The sequence below is a fragment of the Cricetulus griseus genome (genome assembly GCF_003668045.3).
Source record: "Cricetulus griseus strain 17A/GY chromosome 1 unlocalized genomic scaffold, alternate assembly CriGri-PICRH-1.0 chr1_0, whole genome shotgun sequence".
Taxonomy (NCBI): domain Eukaryota; kingdom Metazoa; phylum Chordata; class Mammalia; order Rodentia; family Cricetidae; genus Cricetulus; species Cricetulus griseus.
In genome coordinates this window covers 69,483,925-69,507,741 of record NW_023276806.1, presented here as the reverse complement: position 1 = coordinate 69,507,741, position 23,817 = coordinate 69,483,925, and the positions used below count along the sequence as shown (strand labels likewise).

General features: G+C 37.3%; 1 protein-coding gene across 5 annotated transcripts in view; it reads left to right on the top strand.

Annotated features, from left to right (window-relative positions):
- Fbxw7 (F-box and WD repeat domain containing 7) overlaps nt 1–23,817 on the top strand; it is a 168,489-nt gene that overhangs the window by 95,947 nt on the left and 48,725 nt on the right. For 4 of the 5 annotated variants that reach the window (XM_027392979.2, XM_027392978.2, XM_027392977.2 and 1 more), the window contains 2 exons: nt 135–710; nt 18,885–19,061. In XM_027392979.2, coding sequence (XP_027248780.1) covers nt 204–710; nt 18,885–19,061 — 684 coding nt within the window. In that variant the 5' untranslated portion in view covers nt 135–203. The remainder of the gene's footprint in view (nt 1–134; nt 711–18,884; nt 19,062–23,817) is intronic. The other variant, XM_027392980.2, reaches the window with a different exon arrangement.

The window sequence follows — 23,817 nt, the reverse complement described above, 5'->3', positions numbered from 1 at the left end:
ACTTAATTGGAAACTTTACAAAATAGTGTGTGAATGCTTTCCATGATGTTTAATTGTAGTTAGACTATAGACATATGACCCAAAAGTAGACAACAACAGATCAAACCTTGTTTATCCCCCATTTCCTCCTACAGAATGTGAAAACATTTGCATCTTCTGATAGTCTAGCCAAGGTCCAAGAAGTAGCAAGCTGGCTTTTGGAAATGAATCAGGAACTGCTCTCTGTGGGCAGCAAAAGACGACGAACTGGAGGCTCTCTGAGAGGGAATGCTTCCTCAAGCCAGGTAGATGAGGAACAGATGAATCGCGTGGTAGAGGAGGAACAACAGCAGCAACTGAGACATCAAGAGGAGGAACACACTGCACGGAATGGTGAACTTGTGGGGGCAGACCCTAGGCCCGGAGACCAGAATGATTCCCAGCAAGGACAAGTGGAAGAAAACAATAACCGCTTTATCTCAGTAGATGAGGACTCCTCAGGAAACCAAGAAGAGCAAGAGGAAGATGAAGAACATGCTGGGGAACAGGATGAGGAGGAGGAGGAAGAAGAGGAGGAGGAGATGGACCAGGAGAGTGATGATTTTGATCAGTCTGATGACAGTAGCAGAGAAGATGACCATACGCACAATAGCAATGTCACAAACTGTAGTAGTATCGTAGACCTGCCCATCCACCAGCTATCTTCCCCATTCTATACAAAGACAACGAAAGTGAGTATCTTTATACTGCATCACTATTTTGATTGTAATGAAATAATTCTTACAGTCTTTGTAATGTTGCTGTCTTCACATGTATATCAACTTTTTTAAGTTTTAGTTTATTAAAGGCATCAGACGGTGTTATAAATAGAAGTACTAATAAGAGGGCAACCTGATTGCAAAATGAGGGAGGAAAATTGATCTTGCTTATCACAAAACTTAGCGGATTCAGATTTGCTGCTGAAGTGGTTTGTGTGAGTGTGCAGGGCTGAAACGTGTGTAAATCAAGTAATGGAGACTCTTGCAAAATAGCTGATGTCTTCACAGGCTGTGTTTTCACCAGTTACTGTAATGTTTAAGTTGCTAGAAATCACTGAAATAATTCTGCTTCATTATTCAAATTAACTGGGACTCATGAATGTCCATGTAGAACAGCCGTAGGGGTTAAACTGTTGTGAGGATTGTTTTCGAGTAATAGCTCACTTGTTTTACAGACATAAAAATAAACACCATCTATAGTAGACATCTCTTTACCCTTTATTTGCTGATTTTTAAATTTAATAACGAATTATTGGATTTTGCCCATAAAAACTTACAAATTTAACAGCATCTATTTCAATACAGTAGTAGTTTTTAAAGTTACCTTGCTGTATTGAGAAGACACCACATGTCTAATCTTTTAAAAGGGAAATAAAGAGAAATTTGCAGTAACTCAGTACTTTATTTTGGAGGCTTTTAATCCCCGGTCTTTATAAAAGAAAGGAGGAAAAAAAAAACTATATACACAATATCCTGGGCTTCAGTTTCATTAAAATCCTAAAAGTTGGACCTTTGAGAAGAGTAGAGACATGAAATGAAAACCCTCTTTTAGAGTTGGGTGATACTACTCCATTTCCATTAAGTTTTGTTTTTATGGGAATATACAGTTGAATGAAAAAAAGAAATAAAAAAGACAGGAAAGGGCATGACTGCAACAAGATATGATGGTGGAGAAAGTTTATTGTAGATAAGTGGGAGAGTATGGGTAGAGGCGGGGACAAGGACATGTGGGAAAGTCCAGAGTGGACATGACCAGACTGAGCTGGGTCATATGGAGAGAAGATGAGGGGAAGGGAGACGGGAGAGGGAAGCCAGGTGCAGCAGCCAGGAGGCCAAAAGCACAAAAGGGTGGGTAACCACAATGTCTAGATAATTTTGGGAAGAATCTCTGGGGGAGGCCAGCCCAGCCCCTGAGCTGGAGAGTTGAGGTTAGAGGGCAGGGTATTTGAGCCATACCCTGTAACAGGAAGGGACTGAGGGATGCTGGGAGAACCTGGTGGCCAGGTCCAGCTTTGTGTACCTCAGCCAGTTGCCATGAGTTTGAAACTTGGCAGCAGTAAACAGTATAGATTAGAAATTCCAGGCTACACTACTACTAAGTCAAGGCTATTGGTAGACAAGATTTACTGTTTATTAAATTCCTATGACAGATGAGAAAATTGAGGTTATAGCCAAATGGTTCACCCTGCACCACAATTATTTTTAGTTTTTTTTTCATGTTTAGATTTTTTTAAATTTTCTTTTATTGAGAATAGATTTTTTTCATACAAATATTCTGATTATGCTTACCTCTCCCAACTCTCCAAAGTAGTTTTCACCTCTCTTCCCATTTAAATTGACACCCTTTCTATCTCTCCATAGAAAACAAACAGGAATCTAAAGAAAAATAACAAAATAAAACATAAAACAAATGAACCAGAATAGGACAAAACAGACAAACAGAAGAAAAAGAGCCCAAGCATGAGAAACAAGTACAGACAAAGAGGCACACGTGTTCATACTTACAGGAATACTATAAAAACACAGAACTGGAAGCATGCATTGTGGGACAAAGAACCTCCAAAGATAACATTGATTTCTTTTGTGTATTTACTGCTGGGCAGGGGACACTCCCTTAAGGGGGCTTTGTTTCCCCAGTGAGACTCTGTTGGAGAAAACTAATTTTTCATTTGCATGTGGTTATCAGTTACAGATAGCTTCTGGGTTGGGGATGGGGGCTTGTTCCTCTCAGCACTGGGTCCCCATGTGGTACAAACCTGTGCAGGCCCCATCCACATTGTAAACAACAAAAGATTTTATTCTTGATATGCCCATGAGAACCCTTTCTCTTTCCGTGTGGTATGCTGCCCCCTATGGTGGAATGTAACAACAGTTTAGTATTGTGAAGCAATCTAAGCTGCTCTTAGAACCACCTGAGAACTCAGGTAACTGCTTTTCTTGCGGTAATTAACAAGACATTATTGAAGATATGAGGTCGCAAATCTAAAGTTGAAAGAGGAAGAAAGGATTATGAAAAAGAAATTTGAGGCTGGTTATTCTCTAGAGTCCATCAAATATGTTTCTGAACTAGGGGTTCTATGCTAGCTGTTTGTCTCAGTGTGAGTAGTTTTCCCCAAGTTCTAGAGTCAGCTTACTTTGCCAGTTTTGAGTGTCTGTTTCTTCAGGTTTTAACTGTGTTAACATCTTATAATATCTTAATTTTTTAATGTTTTTTTCAAGAGATTCTTAGGTCATATTGAATCTTTGACCATTTGGAGTATTTTTATGTAGATTATTAACTCTTATTACATTTTATTTTTATCAGCTCATTTTCAGCTAACATGAAAAGCAAGTGGGACTACCAGATGTTAAGTCTTTATCTTTCTGACCTTTTCATGGAAACAAGCATGTTTGGGTAGTTCGTGTTTCAATCTGGAACTTTGTTCCTTATCTCAAAGTGTTTTACTCATCTTAATTCTTAGATTCTATTATCTGTTTGCTTCCAATAAGAACTATATATAACATGAATACATATGCAAAGTAGTATGTTGAATAGATATATCTTACGGCTCTAAATAGTAAAGGCTAAGCAGGGTTTAGTCACATATGCCTGTAGTCCTTGGGAGAGAAGGTCTTTAGACTATAAGTTTGAAGGCGGCCAGGACCAGGATCAAGGTAACAGTTGTGTAGTGGCTCTACTAGAATTGGAATTGCCAACAGCTAAAATTTAAAGGGAAGCTAGGTTAAGTTACTCCCTAGAGAATGACATTCTCCTCAGAAAGTCCAAGGCCTAGTTTTGTCCGTAAGTTCAATTAGGTATGTCCAGAAAGAAGTTGTCTTATATAGATATATGGCCCCTTCAGGGGCTGTGCCCTTGCCTTGTAAATGAGAAGAAATGGAAACGTGGTGGGGTCTGGCTTAACTTGATTCAGAATGTGGGAAAAATGATGAATAGGGAAAGGGGCAGGTCAGAAGGCATGAGATGGGTTTCCTTAACACAGGGAATGATAGCTCTTGCTGCCTGAGCTTGAATTCTGACTCTGAAACATAGGCCTGTGACCTGGTTTTGTCTGTATCTATCCCTTAAAATGCAATTCATTCTCTACAACACATGCACCCCCCCACACACCCACACACATATGTGTGCACACACGAGTGTGATCTTTGATGTTCATTCATTATATCACCACTAATGGACAAAAGTTATGGTATTTGAACTTAGCAAAATGGGCTTCAATAAAAAGAAAAATACAGATCTTGCCAATGAATAGGTATATGCTGTTACTTACAGAATTTGTTAATGAATCTAAACCTTTTTCAGTCTTTATAAAGTTTCTTTTCAAATGCCTTATAAGGCTTGTGTCTGATTGACAAAGTAAATATCGACTTATGGTAAATTTCTAATTAATTTCTATTAAAACAGTTTTAAAATTGTTTGAAACTATAATTGCTCTAAGTACATTTTTTACATCTCTGTGTGAATCAGATTAGTTTTCAATCTGTATCTTAACTCACTGAAAACAATGAAAGGATTATTTTAATTAAGAGCTTTCTCTGTAAACTAATGAAATTTTTCCTATAAAATAGGGAACCTTACTTAGTACTTGGGAAGTGGAGGTAGGTATCTCTCTAGGCTAGCCTGATCTACTTGATGAGACCCTGTCTCAAAAACAGAAACAGAATGGGGAATTTTAAAACTTTTAGTACAGAATATACATTTCTGAAGTATGTGCTAGTACCAAGCAGAGCTATCCCGAGATGTTTTTGAGGCAGATTACTTTATATGTGTAATTACAAGGGCAATCTTTTTAATGTTTTTTTTTTGGGGGGGGGTGGGGTAGGATAAGGAAGATGGTGTGCAAATTGAGGACACAGTATTCAGGATGAATTTTATTTTTAACTTGATAGATATCTCAATATTCTTAAATACATCTTTTCAGTCTTGTCTTAGCAAGCATTTATTAGTATCAGAAAAAACAGATATAGCTATTAAAAACCATTTAGTTTACTTTGGCTTTCGTATAACTTTTATAATGCATAATAAAGGGTTAGATGGTAAGTTTTCCCTACCAAGAACTGGCATATATATGTTCTTAACGGAGGGAGAGAAAAGGGGACCATAAAACCTCACTGAGTGTAGTGGAAAGGTTGGCAGCTTCGCTGTCTGGGTGTGATTAGGTCCCACATCTCAGGCTTGTTCAGAGCTGTGGCAAAATCTATTCAGGACAATTGAGTTCATTGCTGGAGGAAGATGTGGCTAGCATGGTGCTGTGTTTTCTTGTCTTTGAGACTTTTTTGTAGAGATTTATTTTTATTTATGTTTGCATGTGTGCTCCATTTGCTTGTGAGTGCCCAGAACTCCGAAGAAGTTTGAGCCTACAAGTTCAATACCAGGCTGGGCAACACAGAAAAAGCCTTATCTCAAACAAACAAACAAGAACAGATAATAAGCCACTTATTATTCATCATTATTATTATTATTTGTCTAAACCATTTTCTCTGTTTGGAACACTGCTAGATCCTTTATGTGTATGTTCTTGCTGAGTCTTATGGCAGTCTAGTCGTCAGCCACATGTCTGAGATGACATGTGAATAGCTCACCTGATTATGAGGTCACTAGTAGAGAGCTGAGATTTCACTTTCAGTCCAGGTTGTACTTCCTTTAAAACAGGAATAGACATTGAAACAATATTACTAATTTTGGGATACACAGGCTGTGAAATCACCCATCAACTTTAACATCTGTTTTCGAGACCCCAGTGTTACCCCAACTAAATCTCTGCTTCTTTGGCAAGTTTATTAGCGCTTGTGTTAAATTGCTTTTCTGCCAACTTTGCCTGATATTTATCACCTATCAGGCATCCTCTGACATAAATATTAGCTATTATTTTGTGGATACCTTTTTATAATATTAATTTGCCAATCTTTGACCACATGGTATATATTTTGCATAGCTCAGGCCACCGTAGATCCTTGAATTACCAATGGTGGTAATAGACTTAGTAACCTGTTTAAACGATTGGTCTCTTAGAAAATTGCCCTCTCTGAACAACTGAAACTATGCTCTATTAGCATGAAGTCTTCTCAAATATTTTTACATCATGTTCGTCTGTGTATTTCTAGCTACTACCTGATAGAAAGAAATGCCTCACACAGGAAATCTGTTCTTGAGTTAACTGATACTTCAGACTTATGAAAAAAAATTTTTTAGGAGACTTTCCTGCATTAGCATTCTATGTAATTTTTAAAATTAGTAAACATACTTTTTAAAGGCGTTTGACTGGGAGCACAGAGGGCTGCCAGATGCTTCTTAGCTACACCCACACATATCGTGCCCCACAATAAGCCTGCCCCTCACCAGAATGGTACATGTTTTACAAATAATAAGCCAGAAGTCACATTTACATTACTCCTGGTGTTATGTACTTTGTGGGTTTGAACAGGTGTGTAATGACTTATTTACCAGTGTATTTTTAAAGTATTCCTATGGCCCTAAAAATCCTCAAGATCAGCCTAATCAGTCTCCATCGGCCCAACCCTAGGTAACCACCCGTGTTTTCACAGCATCCCTTTTTTTAAAGTGATATATAATTGTAATCATATAGTATGTAGTCCTTTTTAGCTTGCATTTTAAATAGTATTTGTTAAATTTCTTTAGCCTATTTTCAAGGCCTAAAAGTTTACTTATTTTTATGATTGAATAATATTCCTTTGTCTGGATGGGCTGGTGTTTATTTTATCCACTCACCTAAATAGAGAATATTTTGGTTTTCCAGAGTTTGGCAACCATGAGCAAAGTTGCAGATGAGGAGTATTTTAGCAGTAGATTTCCTTTTGTAAGATGCTGCCAGAGTGTCTTCTGTTTACTATGTTGTTTTTGCATTCTTACTGGCAATGAATGAAGCTGCTCTGTCCTTACTGGTGCTTGACAGTATCAGTTTTCTGAACTTGGGCTATTCTGAGATGTGCTGCATTTCATCTTTGTTTTCACCAGCATTTCTCCAGTGGTGTATAATAGTAAACATTCTCAGGTACAAACTTGCCATAAATAAATCTTCTTTGGTTAGTTATTTATTCAGGTCTTTTGCTCATTTTTAAATTAGATTGTTTTCTCAACAATGCTATTTTCAGAGTTTTATACACTTTCAGTAAGTTATTTATCAGATGTGTATTTACAAGAGTTTTCATCTTGTTTGTGCCTAGTCTTCTTTTTTTATTGATTGTGCCTTTCAGAGACACTCCTTAATTTTAATGATGTCCATTTCATCGATTACTTCTTTCATAGATGTTGCCTTTTATATGGTAATTAAAAAATGTTAAGCTCATCTGCCTCGGTTTTCCCTTGTCACCTTTTGGGGGTTTGATAGTCATTAACTTTATATGTATGTTTGCAATCTACTTTAAGATAATTTTTGAAAAGGGTGTAAGGTCTATGGATGATGATGTTGATGCTGATTCTGGTCATTATCTGTATGTAGAGGTCCACGTGCTGTATCATCTATAGTAGACTAACTTTTCTCCACTATATTTCCTTTGCACTTCTGTCAAGATCAGTTGACTGCATTTACTTTGGTCTGTTTTGGGCCCTCGTGTACTGTATTTGGTTGGAACTGTGTTGAAGCATTTTTTACTTCTGCCCTGCCTTCTGAGCCTACATTTAGAATTTTAGAATTTTAGAATTCTTTTGCTGTATACTCAACATATAGATAGTAATTCAAAAGAAAGTACAACACCACAAAAAAAAATCGGAATGTTCAGTTTTTAAGGAGTCTTACATTAATATATTTAGCTGTGTTCTTAGTAAATTGGAGAAAGTAATTTTGGCAGTAAAACATGTAAGTTTCTTCATTGAACACTAGAGGGCCATGTAGTACCTTGTTGATGAAACTTTTTTCATGTATTTAAATATATTATTGTCTATCTGTTTCTTGCCTAGCAGTTTCCCCCCAATTTGGAATAAATATTTGGGGCAGTTATGCATATTGTCATAATATTTGTGTATTTTTTTAAAGCAAGCAATTAGAATATTCTCATTTTGCTATTTAGCAACAAAAAAGATAGTGTATCTTGCCCATGCTACAAAACTCACTTAATTTGGGAGGGTGAATACAGTTTTGAAAGCTTGTCATGAATTTGCACATAATCTTCAATTAGAAGACCTCCCATGACTGGTTGCTCTGGGCTTCCTTATATGTGCAAAAGAAGAAGGTCCCTGTTATGTTAGCACTAATGTGGGCTCTAAGCATTCAGTCCTCTTAAAGTGAAGACTGCTTACTAGTTGATTGAATTTTCTTGGTTTCTCTTGAGTTAGGTGGTGGCAGAGAACCACAACCTCTAGGCCCTGAGTAAGTAGTATGACTGTGTGAAAAGGACCATGAATAGTTTGTTTAGACTCTTGGAGATGTGTACTACTACTTGATAAAAGTTCAGAATTGTCATTTCTTGGTTATGTTTATTTGGGACACTCCTCTTTGTTTCTGGAGGGCATAGGCTATTCTCACTAGTCAGCATTCACACTCTGTTTTTGAGAAATGGACGAGGATCATGAACACAGTAGAAGCGCCTTTTCTGCAGTTGAGGACATGGGCTAAGAAGGGTGGGACTCTGACACCATCAAAGATGTAAACCACCGAATCCCCTGAGCTCCCCCTTTGGTTGTTATTTTATTATTAAGTCACTTCTTTTTACTTACTAAAATAAGCCGGCAATTTTGGTTTGGAGATCTGAAGTCTATGGGCAAGTTAATCCTTTTCATATGATGAATATTAAAGTTACTGCTTGTGATGGCTATTCCTGGTTGTCAATTTGACTGTATCTGGAATGAACTATAATCCAGATATGGAGGGCACACTTGTGATCTGATCTAGAAGCAGAGAGACAACATGCCTTTGATCTGGATCTTGAGGCTGAATCTGAGTCAGTCTCTGTCTCTGTCTCTGTCTCTCTCTCTGTCTCTCTCTCTCTCTCTCTCTCTCTCTCTCTCTCTCCTCTCTGTGTGTGTGTGTGTGTGTGTGTGTGAGAGAGAGAGAGAGAGAGAGAGAGAGAGAGAGAGATATTCTATAAGTTCTGTGACTAGAGAACTCTGATAATATACTGCTGTTGACAAATAGTGTTTAACTTATAAGATTACAATTGATAGGCTTTTGCCATGTACTTGCTTGTTTTTTGTATCACTGCTATTTTTCTCCAAAATACACAGTCCTATTTTTGGCAGATTAATATGAGTTTTGGACAACTAAACAGTTTAGGGGGGGCAGTTTTGAGACAGGATTTCTCTGTGTAATGGCTCTGGCTGTCCTGAAACTCACTTTGTAGGCCTTACAGAGATCCACCTGCCTCTGCCTCTTGAGGCAAGCTTGGGTAATGAAATTAGTTATAGTAATCTATTATGTTGGTGAAAGTTAAATTCTTTCTTATTATTTTATTTTTACTTCATGTTCTTTGGTGTTTTGCCTACATGTATGTCTGTGTGAGGGTGTCAGATCCCCTGGGGAGTTATAGACAGTTGTGAGCTGCCACATGGTTGCTGGGGACTTGAACCTGAGTCCTCTGGAAGAGCATTCAGTGCTCTTAACCTCTTAGCCTCTAAGATTGTCTGATGAGTTGAAACTGTTCTACTGACTTCTACCTAAATGGCATTTAACATGGAGTTAGTTGAATTGTAGGCTATTTAAGTTTAGTTAGTACTAACTATGAAGTATTCTTTCTGTAATTAGTTGCTTAATGCTGAGACTAGAAGGAATTTGGAAAAGAACTTAAAAGAAAATATTGATAAACTTGGGGCTAATTGAAAATGTTCAGAAAAGATGAAAAGGAATATTCTTGAGATGATTGTGTTATGGGAGTGAGTGGAATAGCTGAGGGAGGGCCTGCTTGACATATCGGCAGGTCCAATTCCTGCTTTGAGCTAAAGAGCATGCCTAGACTGAACAGAGGCAACAGTAGCTGCAGATAGGTTACATTACCAATACGTAGGGTGCATTTGGAAGAATATGCTTTGTAAACTGTTGGTAGACTCATTGGCTGTCCAGCCTAGAGCCCTAACTGGCTTGCTCCTAACAGTGAGTGCTGTAGTTAGAACAGCAATTAAGCTGCTGGGAGCTTAACCTCTCATTATGAAATAGGAGCAGAGGAATGATTATTTGTTTTCAGTGACCACCAAGTTAAAAACTTTTAAAAAATATTTTTCCCCAGAAAAGAGCCTACTCTAGACAGGTGAACTTTGCCCTTTTTCAGGTGGTTTTTGATGTCATTTTAAAATGACTTCTTTGCAAATAGAAGCACCTTTCAGGCGATAGTCTACTTTTAAAATGCTCTGATTATCTGGGTTTCTGGTTGTTGAAGGAAGATGGCAGTGAAGACTCTGGGGTGTGGGGAAGGTGTTGCTGAGTTTGTAGAGTGCTTGGAGTTATTCATTACTTTATGTGGTAGTTCTGCTTGTCTACATTATACTCAGAATTTTCAACAGTGAATTATCTATAGTTTAACAGTATGTTGGCATCTGTCTTAGGTTTTATTGAATGACAGTTTTGAAAAGCTGAGGTATGTCTATAGTGTTTATCAGCTAAAGCTAGTTTTGAGGATTATTGTTTCATTCTGTTACCTGCTATAGGAAAGACCAGTCTGTGTGTGGTGGTACATCTCTAAGCCCAGCACTTCACTTGTAGCTAGCCTTGAATTCAAGGGCTATGTAGTGAGACCCTGTCTTGGGGGAGTGGGGGGGCTTAGATGAAAAGTTGAGACCTTATTATTCTATTAATTATTTATCAATAATATTTTTGCTTCTTGTAAACTCTTTTGTGATTCTTTATTCCAGACAGAAAAACAGAGATTATAAATTGTTGTCTTATAAAATGTTTTTTAACACATTGAAGTTTATTGTCAACATTTAAAATGTTTGGAAAGTTTACAGATAAAAAATACTGTATTTTCACATCCCAGTGAAACTGTAGGGTATGTGGGTTTCCTGGGAGCTTCTGCTTAAGTGACACAATCAGTTTACTCCTTTTGATTGGGACTTCCAGGTCCTAAAACTGACTTAGTTTCTTTATTTTTACCTGTGTCCTACTCTGGTCATTTGCATTTTCATGAAGTAAAGATGAAAGTGTGAGCTTGAAGTTCATTTTCTTTTTTTTTTTTTCTTATATTAAACTGGCTCACATGAGATTCAAGTCTAAGTGTTATATAACATTTTCTAAAGTTTTATTTTGAAAATAGCCAGAGACTTGCTAAATGGGTCATTTTTAGTAGATATTATCAAAGTGGGAAATTGTTACCAAAATATTTTTTGCACTATTTTACAGTGAAGGCTGTGTAGGTACTATATCACAACGTAGCGGTGTACGTGGTGCCCTTGTTTTTGCTTATGCTTTGTTATCCGCCAGCACATTGCACAGTCTGTTTGTACAAGTCAGAGTGCAGCTAGAGGTGAAGCAGTGGGTGTGAGTCAGCTGGAGGCTGAAGAGTACACTTCCATCATGCAGTCTCAGGCCTTGTCCCGGTATGTTCTTACCTGAGCTGCCTTGGGCTTTACTCTGTGACCTGGGGTCACTTGGCCACAGCACAGTGCAAAAAGCAAGCTGAATCTTTTTAATAACAGCCTACGTGGTCACAAGGAGGTTCTAAAGAACAGAATGCTTAAAGGACAGAAAAGTGTGGCAGATTTTTTAAGTATGAAGAGGATGTGGTCTCTCCCTTTCAGGGTATGCTGCAGCATTAGGGACCTACTGTAGAAAGAGACTAGACGGGGGCATCTGTCTAGATGGTCTTTGGGAATGTATATGCTGTAGGGTATTGTGTTATCTACGCTTTCCATCCTGCTGGCCTTTTTTTGTAGAGGCTGCTGTCTCACTGAGCCTGAACTTTGCTAGATTGGTTAGCCAGCAAGCCTCGGGATCCTCCTCTCTCCTGTTGGGCACTAGGATTTTAGACACTTGGTCCCATCTTCTTTATAAATGTAAACATGGCAGCTGGGGATTGAATTCTAGGGCCTCATGTTTGCATAGCAAGCACTTATCCAACTGAACTATATCTCCATAGCCTCTGACTTCTAACTCTTGACTCCCAAGATCTTTCTACACTAGCACACCAGGGAATTATAAAAATTGAGTTAATTTATCTTTTTGATAGCTAATTAATGTTTTATTATTGAAGAAATGAAATCTCAGATGTCTGCTATAAAATTATTGTTGATATTTATGAGACTATCATTTCATCCAGGAATGAAACCCTAAATTAATTTTTTTCTGTAGCTTGATTATATATTTAAACTATTTTATTTAGAGTAAATAGTCCTGTACTTAAATTCTTTTATGTACATTTTGAAGGTGCATTCTCTCTCTCTCTCTCTCTCTCTCTCTCTCTCTCTCTCTCTCTCTCTCTCTCTCTCTCTCTGCAGGCACAGATAGTGTGATTTCCTGACCTGCAAATTGTCTTTAGGACTTTTGCAGGAGAAATGAATGATTTATAGGTAATATTTTAGCTGAAAGGTTGAGTTATTTATGCTTAAGCATGCTTATAAAAGTAATTTAAATGACAGAATTTAGATTTCTACATTTATTTTGAAAACTATGAAAGATGAAGTTGTTTCAGTCCCTTCCTGTCACCATGTGAGGTTAGGATTCTTGCGTGATTGAAATACCTGTAATTACAATGCCATTTTTGTCATAGTTGACTTAAAGGTATAGCTATATTAATCATCGGCTGAATTCTTGGTGAGCAGCTGTGTAAGGCAAGTTTAACAGCTGGGGTAACTCAGCACAGAACATAGGAATTAAACTAAATCATGAGGTAAATTACGTTCTAGACATAGAGGACTTCATACTGGGCATTGCTGAGATACTTAGAAGACTTAATCTGAAAGTTAGACTTTAGTTTTTAATCTCAAATACTTCTTTAAATTCCTAATAAAAGAATGAGAAATTTGTTGTGAAGTTAACAGGACTTAGATTTAAATATAGAGTTAAAACCCAAAGCTTACATTAAAAAAGAAAAATCTATCCATCTGTCATCTATATGCCTTGTATGTCACTGGTAGATAGGAGAAGTAAATAAAAATATATATATTGTAGTGTTAACTTCTTGAATTTCTTTTTTCTTTTCAAAATTTTGCATTGTCTGTAACTTTTTTCTTTCTTTCTTTTTTTTTTTTTTTTTTTCTTTTTTCCCGAGACAGGTTTTCTCTGTATAGCTTTGGAGCCTATCCTGGCAATCGCTCTGGAGACCAGGCTGGCCTCGAACTCACAGAGATCGGCCTGCCTCTGCCTCCCGATTGCTGGGATTAAAGGTGTGTGCCACCAACGCCTGGCGTCTGAAACTTCTTTACAGTTAAAATATTGTCTTTGTATATAGTTGCACTACACTGTCTACCACACAGTCATAGCTGCATGCTCTTGCATAGTGTACACAAATGAATTGAAGCAGTGAGTTATAATCAGATGTATTTTATTTTAAAGTTAAAAAATCACATTCATTTTTGGGTGGCAGATACATATGGTCAGAGGACAACCTATAGGAGATGGTTCTCTCCTTCTTCCATCTCAGTCCTGGGTATCAAGCTCAGGTCATCAGGCTTGGCAGCAAACACATTTTACCATTAAGCTGTGTTGCTGAGCCTTGGATATATTTTATGAAGCTAACTTTACTAGTCACTAACTTGTAATAAAAGAAGGCTCACTAAATTGATAATGCAGCATTACAAGGCATCTGCATAAGACTAATAAAGCTACATTGTGCACTCCAAATTGAAAAGTATTCACCCTCAGTCTTCTTCCCCATTCTCCTCATTGGGAATCTGAAGTGTGGGGTAAGCAGCCAGGCTAAGGTACCAGTTCATAGTGGCAATGAACCTAGAATTTAAAATTCATCCACTTTGGATAATTCAGCTTAGACATTGGTCCTTAACCATTCTAATGCTGTGACCCTTTTATACAGTTCTTCATGGTGTGATGGCCCCCAACCATAAAATTATTTTTGTTGCTACCTCATAACTGTAGTTGCTACTGTTATGAGTCATAATGTAAATCAGTGTTTCCCAGTGGTCTTTGGTAACCCAGTGGAAGGGCAACTTTTAATTTATAACTTATTTTCAACCAATCACTTGGACATAATTAGGAATTTTCAGTAGAAATTTGAAATTTGAAGCAACCACCTTGAGTATATAAATATCTGCAATACCTTATACAACCCATTATTCTGGGATTTTTTTGTTTAAGAGTACTCCTTTCATGAGTGTTATTGCATGTATAACCATATGTGTGTACATGCATGTACAGCTTTCAGTTTATGAATGTGTAGCTACCAGGTCTATCTGTGGACTGCTTGTATAAACTGTGTGCTGTTTCAAGAACCCAAGCTACTATGTGCTTTTGTGGTTAGGGTTAGGGTTGTCCTTTCTGCTTAGATAACAACACTTATCAGTGAAGCTCAGTAATACTTTGCCATCCACTAGTTGTTCACATGCTGTGATGCCCAGTAACTGTAACTGGACATTGTGAGCTTTGTGATGAGCACTTTGAGCATTTAAATGCTGTTTTGAGCTTCTCCAGAAATAATTATAGATGGGACTTTAACTTTTTACTTAAAAAAATTTCTCCCAGTGGATTCCATTTTATGAATACTAAGGGTATATGGGGCACCGTATAAAGTTTTTAATTTAAAGCCTTGGTTTGTGACTGGTTTCTGTTTGTTTTAGTTTCTTCATCTTCATGCATAAATTGCTTAGTGGGCACTAGTGTAACAGTCTCACCTCTTTGGTGCTATGCTATGGAAGATTGAAAATTGATTTAGCATAGAAAGTGATGTCTTATGACAAATTCCAGAGTGTGGTTGACAATATTGGTTCTCTATTAGAAGGATAGTTATTCTGACTTATTTCACTTAGTGGTGCTATTGATTTTAAGTATCTAGAATTTTCTATTTCCCCCAAGAATTAAGTCATTTTTGGCTTAAATTCACAGAAGCACTAAATAATACTAAGATCCAATGGCATGTGTTAATATTCTCCCCATGTTTCTTAGAGCTGGTGCGATGGCACATGTATGTAGGCCTAGCTACTTAGAAGCTGAGGCAAGAGGATCCTCTGAGAGAAGATTGCTTCAGCCCAGGAACTTGAGGCTAGCTTAGGCTATGTGAGAAGACCCTTTAAAACACTTACTGTGTGTTACAGTTGAGGTGCCATATGCACAATGTCCTTCAACGATTGTGGTTTTCTTGTATAGTTAAGCACGTGAAACTGGCTCCAGCATAGTATGTTAGCAGTTGAGATGTCGCATACCCTGACCCTTGGTATCCTTTGTTGATTAGAGTTTTCTTGTATAGTTGAAGGGTTTGGTATTTTGCACATTTCTAGATTAAGAACATGACTTCAGAAACAAGAAGTCCTCAAAGTGCAGACACTGGGAAGTTAATATCCCGCATACCTCACCACTGAAGTACATTATCTTTCTAAAGGCTTGCTAGGCCTTCCATTTAGTGTTAGGTTTGTTAGAGCTGCAGTGCTCTGCACTATCCAGTTGAGGGCAGCTATTCACTGATTTAAGAGTTTAGAATGCTACCACTCGGGGCTTCTGAAGCAGTGTTCATTTTTTCTCCTGTGTTCATGGGAACATGGAAAGTCTATTTTTCCATCATAATAATTGTTTAGTTCCTTAGGAACCAAGAGAGGAAATTTGATGTTCATTTCAAGTTTTCCCAGTTTCAGTTCCTTTAAACTCCAAGTCTTCCCACTTACATCAGACTTTAAAATGGCATAGATGGGTTAAGTACCCTTATGTAAACAATGTGGCTTTACTGGTCTTTGAGGCTGTCATTTTGTAAATGTGTGTACAGACAATGTTTGGTGTGCTGCTATTTAATTAGCCAGTGGTTTAAGTAAAAGTTAAATTGCAACTGACCTGTTTGATATGTTTTTTATGCAGACTTAATGCTAAGCTCACAAAATATACTGTCCTCTTTATTTTTAGCACTGGACATCATTTAGTTTAAATGATATCGTCTATGTGGTTCAAAAAGAAATTAGGAAGGCCAATTGTTTTTAGAGATTATCAATGAAACAAATTATCCTGAGAATAAAGATCTCAGTCTGTATAAAATTATATTGTAATATTAGCAGAGTAGGTGGTGATTATATCTGGGGATACATTAGCAAAAGGGATGTTCTAAGGAGACAGACAAAATATGAGTGAGGGTTATATTATACAAGCAGAAATACCAGTCTTATTCTAGAGAGTAAAGTGAGCCCCAGAGGAGATGCTGAGACTAGGATATCATAGCATTTATTTTGAGGGTCTTGAGAGAGGCTGCTGAGACCACAGACATATTGGTCTAAGCTATCTGTTTTAACTTTCTCCCTACCAACCTTAACAGTTTATAAATTTACAGTGTCCTTATGCTGTCTTTTCTCTGTCCAAACCCTGGATCTTTGTTGGGGATTGATGCCATTCACATACTACCATGCATTTCTTAAAGCATGTCCTTGTTGAGAAGTGACATGTAACTGTGATCATTGCCCATCATAAGTTATTTTATAAATAATAAACATTGTGTACAGTGTGTGTGTGTTTGTGTGTGTGTGTGTGTGCGCGCGCGCGCGCGTGCCTCCCTATGCAATCATTCCTTGCCATATTTATTCCCTGAGACATCTTTTCACTAAACCTGGAGCTAGGATGAAGCTTAACAATTCCCAAAAAAGGTCCCCTTGTCTCTGTCCCCTGGTCAGCACTGGAGTTACAGACCCATCGGACCACACCTAGCGTTTTTATGTGGGTGGGTGCAAAGCTTCAGACTTATGCTTGGACAGTGAGAACTCAAGTTCATAGAGCCAAGTCTCTAGTCCTGGAGTTAAGGGCTTTTGGTGTATGTTTCTATTCTCATGTACTTTGTAAATGCATTACTGTTGAACACCTATAACATAAAATGTAATGTTCTGTATATTCAGCGGCATTAAGTACATTCACAACATTTCATAACAATTATGCATAACTTTCCCTCTCTGGAGCTCTCTCATTTTTTTCTGGCTGAAACTCTGTAGCAGTGTTAAACATGTTTGTTTCTACACCTTTGGTACCACCCTTCTGCTTTCTGTCTCTGAACTGAACTTCCTTACATACTGCCTAAGTATTTGATAGAAATGGAGTCATGCTATATCTGTCTTTTTGTAATGTGCTTGTTTCACTTAATATGATAACCTCAATTTTCAACAGTATAGTGAGGCTAGAATTTTCTTTTTGAAGGCTAAACAGCATTCAACTGTATGTGTATAGCACTTTGTTTACTTGGGTTATTTCCACTTTGGGGGTGTTGTGAACAGTGCTGCTACAATCATGGTACTTGTAGTCAGGTTCCTTCTTTTTGGTCTTGCGTGTGTGTGTGTGTGTGTGTGTGTGTGTGTGTGTGTGTGTGTGTGTGTGTGTGTGTGTGTGTGTGTGTGTCTAGAAGTAGAAATGCTGAGTGACGTGTGTTAACTTTGCATATAGGTTTGGGGAATGGTCATACCATTTTTCGTAGCAGTTACAGTGATTTCCCTTCATACTGTCTGTGAGTTTGCATTTTAAATTATATTTCAAATTTTGATATTAGAGAGAGATCTGGTTTAAGAACATAGTATCAGGATAGGGCTAGGAATATTTCTCATTTATAAACTGTCTTTTCATCAGTCTGCTTCTCATAGAGTAAGATTGATCTTTCCTAAGTGGAAGAGGGAAAAGAAGCCAGAGTTAAAGGAAGGAGGACCAGAAGTTCAAGGGCATTCTTGGCTGCATAGAAGGTTTGAGATCAACCTAAGTGGTTAGTTTAAGGAAGTATTTGAGATTATGCTGCAAAGATTAGTTTGGGAATACTTTTCAGGTAGAGCCTTTGCCTCCGAAGTTTACCTTGGGCATTAGGGAGCTATTGAAAGTTCTTTAGAAGTGGATTGTACAGGCCCAGTCCTTTTCTGTTTTAGGAAGATTTGTCTAACTGATATTTTGGAGAAATTAAGCACTAGGAATTTCTATGTACCATCCAACATTTCAGTCACCTACTTTGTGTCAGTGTGTACTTGTGTCAGTGTGCTCGATGCCATATACACACTGCCATTGGTTTCTTAGAACATGTCCCTGTTGAGAAGTGGCACGTGACCATGATTACTGTCTATCATAGGTTATTTTATAAATCATAAACATGTGCTTCCAGTCAGTTTTGTGGCTATGATAATAAAATCAGGGAGTTTTTTTTTTTTCAGAATTACAGAGAAACTGAGGCTGATAATCTCTAATAGAGTGATTCAAGTTTATTAATAGCAAGAGGGAGTTAGGGTGTGTTTACTGTCTTGGTGAGAATGAGATAAAGAATGGTTTGTATGGAAAGGGAAAAAGCACACCGACAGACACTTGAGAAGAGCACCCGCTAATACAGAGGAGGTTGTTAAAAACAACAAGCATGTTGTTTTTAACATGCATAAGCACTCCTTAAATTTGAAGCAACTCAAAGCATTCTTCAGATATTTATGGTGACATTTGAGAAAGGAAGACTTAGAGAAAACAAAATTTTGTGTGTTTTGAATTTGTAAAGAAAATCTTACTTTTCACTTGGTTATTTAGTTAAAGTATGCCCAGGACCCTGAGCCCAGCCCTGCTTTGCTCCTGTCTGCACTATTCAACTTGCTGTGGGAGCTCACCAGCTGTTTGACTGGCAGGAGCAGGAGCGCTCACTTCAGGAGTTTATAATTCCTGGCTATTCTAGGACAGTTTGCACTTCACCAAGCCTCAGACAGGTCAGGACACTCGCAAAGAGAAGGTTGAAAGACAAAAGCAGCAGCAGGCCTTGGATTCTCAGCCTTTTAAAACTACTAGTAGTTTGTCTTTTGATTTGCTGATTAGTATTTTAGTAATGTGCCTGTATTACATATAGAGAGTATTCATCAACCAAGAGGACTTTAAAATGTCAAAACCGGGGAAAACTTCTGTGAACCATGGCTTGGTTCCTGTTGATCTTAAAGCCACAAAAGAGCCTCTGCCACACCAGACTGTGATGAAGATATTTAGCATTAGCATCATTGCCCAGGGCCTGCCCTTTTGTCGAAGACGGGTAAGTCTGTCACATTCGGAAAGCAAGAATGTTTATTTAAATGCTTGTTTGTCTTCTAGTGAAGCAGTGCCTCAGAGCAGAGCAAAGTTAGCAGTGCACTGTGTAGCAGGGAAAACTCACACAACAATAGCTTTACGATGATCTGGAGTCTGGAAGGGTTACCTACTGTGCCTTCTTGTCTCATTTATATTTTCATGAGATTAGAATCCTGTAAGCTTATTGAAACTGGTAAATATGAAAAAGATATACCTTGAAATATGTGGATAAATACTACAATCTCAATTTTGACTTTTATTTTGATGGAAAGCCAAATGCGGCTGTTGGTATATTCCTTACATGTGCGGAATCAGCATCTAGTTCAAAGAGCATTCCAGGTCTTTAGACTTCTTTGGCCCTTAAAGCTGGGTTATTTTTAAAAGCTGTTTCATGAATTAAAACTTAATAGATTAAGAGAGATGTCACTTTTTTGCTGAAACAAGTAGCATGCTGTTGTGTGATGCAGTTTATATATAGACACTCTGAACTAACTTGCGTTTTGTGAACTAGTGTCAATGTATAATCAACTCAAGATCTGTTGGATATTTTTCAGTTTGACCTAGTGAAGTTGTATTAGAAATGAGTGTTTCTTCTGACTTAATTGGTGTTGCCATTTTAATTATTTACTAGAGTGATGTATTTATAGATCTGAAATACGTTTATGATGCTGAACACATTATGCCCAAACACATGTGCATTTGTGTAGGAACACATGCATGCATAGGTGCACATACAGTCTCTTTGGAAACAAGTGAGAACTTGTTTAACCAATGTTGTTAGTGTCTTACATCTCTTACATAGTTACTTTTTTTTTAACTGAAGGAGACAAGTAAAATAACCCATAACACTAAAAGTAGTTTTGTTACTGTAAAGAGACTCTTACTGAGACTTCAGAAGGCTTTGTAATATTTTTTTCTAATTGCTTAGTTCCTTTTGAGCAGTTTCAACTTCTGTCTGAAGTAAGTGGCAGCCATGTTGGAAAATGAAGTTAAAACAGTGTGTTTTAAAAGTTGGAAACAGAATCCAAGTATCTCTTGTCCTGTTTTCTTCTCTTCTCCCTTTCTTTCCTGGTTTTTCCTTCTTCATGGTTTCCTTGTCTTTCATGTGCCAGTTTAAAAGCTTCTTTAGAGTGAGGTCACTACTCACATTTGAGTGTATTACAAGAGGCCTCTAACAGCTGTAAAGTCATTTGTAAAATAGCTGATTAATTTAACCCTCTGTAAAAGAAAATACCAACACAAATTGTTCAAAAGACAGAACTTAACCATATAAAAACATGAGGCCCCTTTTATATTAAATATTTTAAATATTAATAGCCAAGTTAATTTTATCTTGTTCTTACTTTGTAACAAACTTATTGAGTTTTAGTCTGTGTGAGACTTTATGTCACACTGCATTCATTTGGAAACTGTAGAAACTGATCCTATGGGAAGAAGGAGCTTGAGGCTCTCAGGGAGGTTTTCTAATGTCACTACTCTGACTTTTCTAGTTTTTTCTAGTTTGCTAAGTTATAGCCATGCAGCTGCAAAGCCACGATAAAACTAAGTATGAAAAAGTTATACTAGAAAATTAGAAGTAAAGAAATGTCTAAAGGTTTGAAAATGTTTAATTTTTTTTTTAATCAATACGTTCAGTTTTTGTGTGTCTGCTGGTATTGGAGTGTTGAATGACTCATTGGCTCTGCCTCTAGAAACAGTAGTTATGAGACTGTCTCTTTCCATTTGCTTCCTTTAATAGACTTACATTACCTTGGTTAGTTTACTAACTTTTCCCCCGATACAGCAATGGCAGGTGTTTTAAGTGTATTTTGTTTATGAGAGAATTCTTCTCAAGTGCCATATAGTTGATTATATTTTATGCTAGATGTTTTGGAGAACATGATATCCTTTTCATAGATGCTGAGTCAGTTCATGTTTACAGGGCTAATGTTTTGTACAAAATTGAAAACATGACAGCATGAAAATTGTGAAAAATTCTTTAAAGCCATAATCATAGCTACAGTTTCAATCTCCCCTCCGCTCTCCCCCATCCCCCCATGTGGTCTCCTCTTCAGAAAATGTGTTTATTATCAAGTATCATATCAGTGTAGATAGTCTGATCTATCAAGTGTTTTTTTTTTCTAGACTCTCTCCTGAAATATGTGAGCATTAAATTTTTGTGATAGTAAGTAAATGACAAACTAGCTACCAATCAGTAACTATTAAGTTAAAATACTTCAGCATCAGAAAAATCATCAGCTAGACTACTTGTTGAAAACTAACTCTGCAGGGGCCTGGAGAGGTGACTCAGGTATTAATAGTGCATGCTGCTCTTATAGAGGGCCCAAGTTTAGTTTCCAGCACATCAGGTGCCTCACATCTCCTGCTCCAGGAGATCCTGATGCCCTCCTCAGGACTTCTCTGGCATCTGCACTTGCATGCACAGACCCCCTCCCCTACATATATCATTAAAAAAAATATATTTTAAAAGCTTTGCTGGGCGTTGGTGGCACACGCCTTTAATCCCAGCACTCAGGAGGCAGAGGCAGGCGGGTCTCTGTGAGTTCGAGGCCAGCCTGGTCTCCAGAGTGAGTGCCAGGATAGGCTCCAAAGCTACACAGAGAAACCCTTCAAAAAACAAACAAAAAAACAAAAACAAAACAAAAAAGATAAGCTTTATAGGTAATTCTTAGTATTATCCTTTAGGAGAACAGAAATATTTCATGCTCTTTTATTTTTCCTTTGAAATTGGAATACTTTTAATTATGATAGTAATATATTTCTGGAATTCCAGTTTCACTATTTTTCTTCATTTTGAGGATATCTAAACAAGTATGTAAAATTGTTATTTCTAAGAGAAATATTGGTGAATCTTACAGTTAATATATTTGAAGAAAACCACTCTTAATGTATAAATCTTATTTACTCATTTCAGCTGTGGAACACTTAATTACCTAGACTGTTCTTGTATAATTATTCTTCAGTGTTACTATTTTATCAGACATTTTGAATAATATGAAGTTGTTAGAATAGATAAGATCCTTCCTTCCTTCCTTCCTTCCTTCCTTCCTTCCTTCCTTCCTTCCTTTCTTTCTTTCTTTCTTTCTTTCTTTCTTTCTTTCTTTCTTTCTTTCTTTCTTTCTTTCTTTTCCCTACTCGAGGCAGGGCTTCTCTTTAACAGCCCTGGCTGTCCTGGAACTCAGTTTGTAGACCAGGCTAGCTTCAAACTCACAGGAATGCTCCAGCTTCTGACCCCTAAGTGTTAGAATTAAAGGTGTGCACCACCACCTGGCTTAGATAATATTTTTAAACACCTGGTTGTGCCAGATAATGACCTTAGAGTGGCTAGTGTGTTTTGGGTTTGTGTAGCATAGGCTCCAGCAGCATGGAAAACTAAGTGGGGGAAAACTTGGTGACAGCAGGTGTGAGTATGGGAAAGGGCTCGCCGCTTCCTTTTTTGTTACTCATTTGTGTTTGTTTTCTGAGACAGTCTTGCTGTGTAGTTTAGACTGGCCTTAAACTAGAGATTCTTCTGCCTCAGCCTTCCTAGTACCAGGATTATGCTTGATTTTAAAGGTACTGTTCTTTCTGGATATTTTTCTTTTGAGCCTTTAGTCCTTAAACAACTTAAATGCAAGTTAAATACTGTAAACCAAGAAGTTTCTCCAGTTAGTAGACAAGGGGATGGAGACTCAAACAAGTGAATACCCCCAGTTTTTGTGGTGAATAGCAGAGCTGGTGTTTAGTCTCGGAACTCTGATCTTTCAGGTACCTGCTATCCTTACTACCATCCTTTGTAGGCTACACAGGCCTTTTCCATATAAATTTGACACTTTTCAACTACTGTGATAGTTAGGTTGGAAGGTAACTCTGATAGCATGTTACCATTAAAATTTATTTCTCTGAGGAAAAGCATTTAAAGTTTCAAAGCATTGACTAACAAGTAAATTTTTGTAGCAAAGTCTATTTATAATCTTAAAAATGTCTTGTGTAATCACTTTAAGATTTTTAATTTAAGTCAGACATTATGAAACACTTTTACTCAATGAAAATCTTGAAATGTTCATGTCACTTGCTGGTTTGTTCTTTGTCTCCTTGTTAGCCTGGGATCATACCTATGTTCAGCTGACATCCCTTGAGACAGGTCTCCCTCACTCTGTGCAGTGTCCTTCCCATCCACGTCCTCAGTCAGTTCTGTGAACAAAGACAAAAGTGACATAGCATTCCTTCAGCAATACTGTTTTGGGTTTGGATTTTTTTGTTAATCATTGTGCCATTAATAGAGTCAAAGCTGTATTCAAATTTTGCATGTTCTTTCAGACATAACTTAATAGGTTGTTTTGTATTCGTAGACTTGATAGTTTAGGCTGTATGTAACTTTAATCATGTTCTTCTAGTGAGCTTTAGACCAGCCAGTTACAATTTTTCAGCAAAGGTCTGCCAGGATTATTAAGCAGTTGTATTGTTTTTGTTTTAGGAGGAGCATCTCTAATTAACCCTTTTGTAGTAAAATCGTCATGTGTATAGAGATTTTGCATGTTCCTAAAGAGTATGCCACAGTCATGATGGCCTTTCTTGGTAAAGCAAATGTATAAATTACTATCATTCTGAATTTAGAAATGTAATATCTAAATTATCTGAATTAAACAGTTTATGTAGTGATTTATTTTCCTCTAATATTTAATACCTCTTACATCTCAAAAGTAGGACATGCTTATTATATGCAAAAATAAAATATTTTT